This window comes from Magallana gigas, chromosome 5 (genome assembly GCF_963853765.1).
Source record: "Magallana gigas chromosome 5, xbMagGiga1.1, whole genome shotgun sequence".
Lineage (NCBI taxonomy): Eukaryota > Metazoa > Mollusca > Bivalvia > Ostreida > Ostreidae > Magallana > Magallana gigas.
The window spans coordinates 56,090,855-56,096,480 of NC_088857.1; the positions used below are offsets into that span (position 1 = coordinate 56,090,855).

The 5,626-nt window shown below is 34.4% G+C and overlaps 1 protein-coding gene across 1 annotated transcript; it reads right to left on the minus strand.

Annotated features, from left to right (window-relative positions):
- Window positions 1–1,467: 1,467 nt before the first annotated feature.
- On the minus strand, window positions 1,468–4,622 carry LOC136275266 (uncharacterized). The gene is made up of 2 exons (XM_066083737.1): window positions 4,483–4,622; window positions 1,468–3,570 (listed from the first exon to the last, which is right to left on the minus strand). The coding sequence occupies exon 2, from the start codon at window positions 3,126–3,128 to the stop codon at window positions 1,494–1,496; it is 1,635 nt and encodes a 544-aa protein (XP_065939809.1). The 5' UTR covers window positions 3,129–3,570; window positions 4,483–4,622; the 3' UTR covers window positions 1,468–1,493.
- Between the last annotated feature and the right edge of the window lie 1,004 nt (window positions 4,623–5,626).

Here is a 5,626-nt window from a genome sequence, read left to right on the forward strand (position 1 = left end):
TGTGGATTTGTTGTTTTTATCAAAGTCTTGTTTTGTACAGTTGTCAAACAGAAGTCAACCACAGTTGATGATGCTTTTGCCACAGTCCCGGTTTCAGGGGTTCTTCTGTCATGGTTAGTATAGTATCTTGGGGTTTTTAAGGAGGTCTTCGAAAAACACTTTGAGTTTAAAAACATTAGGTTAGGTTAGAATTTTATTTACAATAATGGAGTTTGATCCAGTCAATTTTAAGTTGTGGCCTGATGGCATTGATTGTATCTCCTGCCTAATGTTTAGGTGGTATTTTTGAATTATATGAAGTTAAGCTTAAATGTTAACAGGTAATACATTGCTTTATCTACACGAAGGTTATTATGAATAACTACTTCATATATTTGAGGTTTTTTAAAGCTTCATTTTATTGGTAATATAAAGGAGTTGTTTAAAGATATTCTTTAATGGCCTATGCTTCATCAAAGCATAAAAAAATCAATGATTTCCATTAAGAAAAGTACAGCTTCTTTAGTATCTATTCACCAAATGTACTGATTTCCTCCATGCTCTGTGGATGTCCTGTTGTTTTCATCTCCGTTCATCTGTCCATTCGTCTGTCAGTCTGTCTGTCCATGTCTTATTAAATATATCCAACACAAATGTAACTGATAGAAAAACCTGTTATGGCCTTACACTAATTTTCTAGATCCAAGGTAAAGATCAAAACACCCCTGTGCAAAATCTGTTATTAGTGTACATTTTCTCTCTTTGTTTTGTTGTTGTTTTTTGGGTTTTTTTTTTTGTTTTTTTTGCCCATGCTTTCCTTAAGAAGTATACATACATATAGGATACATGGCATTAACTGACTTTGAACTATTGATAGACTAGATTTCAAGGTTATAACAGCTCTCTGTAAAAGCATTATGAATAGTATATCTTCTCTCCAAATGACCCAATAATCAAAATTGACAGTTTTAAAGATACGTGGGTCTTGTTATTAAAATTAACTTGTACGGTATCCTTTTTCAATACATGTTGATTTAAATTAGCAACCAAATTAATGAGAGTTGCTATTTAACAAAAATTGATGATATTAAATAGTATTTCACCAAGAGATCTAGCGGTTGTAAGAATAACAATGTCCATTATTAAATATAAATAATTAAAATACAAAAAATTGACATCCTTTTATTGCAAACTACTGATGTAAATTAAAAACTTAACAATTAAAACAATTATATATACAACTAATGAAATGTATGAAGTTACCAAATTTAATGAAGTGTATTAAAAATTATATTTTTGAAAATGAAATTATATATACACTTCAACGTCTCAGTCTTATAAATACTTTAACTCAATCAAACAAATCCCGTCTTTTTACTTGATTTTACTAGGGAGGTAAAATTATGCATATATTGCCTGCTGTTTATTTTAGATGTTGTTAGTCCCACCCATGCATTCATTTTATCATTTTCATTTTTGTTGGCCTCATATTGTTTATTTAATTAATTTCTTTGTTAATGATTATATAACTCATTTATTGCCTCTACTACATCTTGTATTCTTCTCTGTGTAGCGGTTCGTATGCTGTTGAATGGATAGTGTGAAAGTGAGAGGGACTGTTGGTATGAGTATAGAGCAGCCTGGAGATTCCCTGTGATCTGCTGACAGATACCTAGGATCTCCCAGTAGATGGCTCCGCCCCCATTTACATACCGCCCCTGAGCATGGTGGAGATCATCTAGAGCTGCTTGTGATAATGTTCCATCAATGTGTCTGTAACACAAGAACTCTAAGAAGTGTAACATTGCGAACATTGGGATGGATAATGTAATATAACCTATCTGTAGAGCAGACTGTTGTTCTGGTATAAGTTCACTGATAAAACAGATTTTGGTGTCAAGTCTAATATCAAATGCTACAGCCTGTCTCATCTTTGTGGACCAGGACTGTCCCCCTACAGCCTCAGTATACCTCTCTCTGTCTACACGTCCCCCATACATCAGATATGGCTGTGCTAACTTGACCTTTGTCATCTCTATAACAGATAAAGCTTCCATGTATCTGAGTGTCTTGTAATAAAACATGGCAATATACAAAAGGTCAGAAACAAAACCAAATTTAGCTGCTAATTTTAGAATGTAAGAAGAATTTTTGTCAGCAACATATATCTCTTTGTTGCCACTTGTATTAGTCTGCATGTTCTTTAGAATGAAAGCCATATGCTGAAACATGTTGGCTGTAAGTTTCTGTAGTTTGATGTTTTGGTACTCTGTCAGGGGTGAAAGTATTAAATGTTGTACTGCGACAAGGTATTTTATACAAACATGATGACATCTTATGCCAAATGTTTCATCAATCGCATGGAACAGTTCAGTATCAGTAGTACTTTCAGGCGCGATGAGTTTCTCATCGGTACAAATAGTAAGCCTGGGGTTGTACAGGACATCAATGATGTAGGTCCTGATAGAAGGACTCTGTAACAGACAGGCCAGACCTTTTTTGTACAGTTCATGTAACCGTATGAACAATCTGGTTTGTGCTGAGCCATGGACTTTCGACACAAACATGTTGTTTTGTGGAATGAAAAAGTTAGGACAGATCCCCTCATACACCCATTTAAGGAGGAGTTTAAAGCAGACCCAGAAACCCGCCTGGAAGTTTTGTGGACACAAGTGTGGTAGTGTGTTTTGTTGCAATGCCCAGAAAACTGACGTCTTTATGTGATAGGAACACAACAGTCTATTGGTTTCTTTTGTTTGTTGATTGATAACTTCTTTTAAAAACAGTTTCAACAATCCATATGTCAAAAATTGACTGTGATTCATTGAGTACACAAGTTTATATTCTGCCCGAGAAAAAGAGATTCTCCATTCTTCATGTTCATGGGGTCCTGACGGGTGTCCTATTGCTACAAAGTGACATCCACTTCTGACAATGTCATTGGCAACTTCTGGGCCAGGCCATGAGTGACATCTGTCTATCCATGGGGAGGCAGATGGAGGCCAAAAGTCGCAAACAAAACACACAGCATGGTCATACTCGTTACCTTCCATACTACCACTACCACAGGGTCCATGAACAGTGAAAAAAGGAACTCGTACCGAACAAGCTAACTGTGAATGTTGAACTAGATATAAAGACTTTGTCATTCATTATGACACATGCTGATTGGACCTCTCTAACTCTTGATGGTGTCAATAACTGAAGTAGAGTAAATCCTGGTGGACTCTCAGAGATGTCAGAGAGAATCAAAGTTGTATTGGCTGTGTTGTAATACTCAGACTGAGACATGTCCATGATCACTCGGTGGTTGTTTGGCCAGAACATGATGTCCTTATCTGATCCTTTTAGTCTGAATCCTTCTTTATAACTTCCACTCGTCATCTTTATGACCCCATCACACACTAGTGTATGTATCATCCCAATTATGTCCTGTGTCTCCCTCCTGATGGCCACCTGTTTTGAGGTCCCTACTAGCTCACACATCCCTACAAACATTGATTCTGACATGTGCTGCATTCCTGTCTCACTGACGAATTCCAGTCAATCAATGTGCAAATTCTTGTTTGAGCAACCATCATAAAACACAATCTGTGAGTTGGAGAAAGAAAAGAAGAGACGTTAGTGTTAGGGAATACAAGACTATTAAATTTCCCTATGTTGTTTAGAGTTTTAAAGCCTATCAAGTCACACATTTTGCGAATTACATCTAACACAAATCTCGATAATTTGAATCTGCCTTCTCCTTCCCCATCTACCAATGTTAGAGTTTGATTTATTTACTCCGGTTTGGATTCAAAAGAATTTTATTACAAATAATTTACTTTATTCTCATTTTCATAGATTTTCCTACATCTGGCCCCACTGTCACCAAGTTTCCTCAAGTGAGTTTTTCTCGTGATTAAAAAAATACCACTTATCTAATTTGGTAGCGGGTTATATTTATTTATTATTAAACGTATCTATTTTGTATTGGGAAAAATATTGATTTTGATAAGGCGTCCTATAATGGCAGTGTCTAAGTTATAACTTGTCCAAACTTGAAAAAATGACGCGTTTGGTGAATATCATGTACTACGTGGTTGTAGTTGCCATATGTAAGTCAAATTTTAGAGCCTAATTCAAGGCAATTTCACGAATGGGGTTTTTTTGGTTCTTAAATAAATTTGATGTGACTGTGGACATAAAATTATGTGATTCAAAAGAATATTTGTAAATATTAGTGTTGTATTATAATTAAACTATGCCTGAAGAGAAGTCAGGGTTTAATACAAAGATACAAAGTTCATGAAGCGGATGCCATTTAGACAAAAACTTGTTTTAAGGATGGTTAACGCACTAATCGCGCACTGCAAAACAATGTTTTCAGCGGGCCTTGAGTTCAAACCCCGATCCAGGACAGAGTTGAACTTCAATATACTGTAAATTTTTCTTATAGTGTTGAATTTAATGAGAGTAATTGCTATGTTTGTGCAAATATGAATTGAAATGATGTCTACTTACACTTAAGAACGAGATCACCATTTTAAGGAGGGGGAAGCCATTCGTCAGTGGTTGGAAATAGACGTTCAGATACTAGTAGCCGTGAAGAACTGTCGCCTTTCTCTGTAGATGTTCAACGAGCACAAATGACACAGGTAATCTGTGATACCATATATATATATATATATATATATATATATATATATATATATATATATATATATATATATATATATATATATATATATATATATATTTGTATATAGTATTAATTTCCCTTCAGTGCTTAGAAAACGAAAATTTTGGATTTGTTTTATCCTCTGTAAATTTTAATATATGATAAAAATAAAGGTTTATATTTTTTAGATGAGAATCATGTCTAATAAAAGAAAGGATTGATTTCATTCTTCCGTGAGTGTTCAACATGGGAAGCTGTGATTGAATCAGTACACAGGGAAAAAAGAGAGTTAAGGCTTAAATATAGTTTTCAAGAATTCCCAAAACATGCTGATTTATATTATTTCAATTTCTGTTTCCTTATACAAAATATATGTAGTCCATTTTTCACTTCCCTAATGTGCTGTGTTATAATAATCAAGAATTTACTATCTGTTTTCCTAGAATAAAGAATGTACTGTTCATTTTCTTCATCAGAGCTGTATTTGACAAATCATATCCGTATCAATCTCTTTAAGTCCTCAATGTCCTCAGTAGCCATTTGATTTTGACATTATATCTTTGATGGATTGATATACACAAGTAAATATGAAGTTTGACCCCACAAAAGTAATGATTCCACAGAACTAGTATTGGATAGTCAAATTGTACCCGGTATGATAGTGAAATGTTTCTTGTAATTCTTACTTGGAGTAGCCCCAGAGTCAATGTAAATAATATGCCTCACTACACCTTGAAATAACGGTAGTTTCTCAAATCAACAGAAAATTACTTGATTATGATAGATAGCATGATGGATAAGAAGTAAATATGTCAAAAAGGCGAAAAAATGTGCAATTTTAGATAAAAAAATGATATTTTCAAAAATTTCATTCAGTAAACATAAACAAAAGCCCCAGGTGGATTCGAACTCATGACCTGCGGTTCACAAGCCTGATATTTTAACCACTGAGCTATGACGATATACATCTGAATCGATTGATACAAA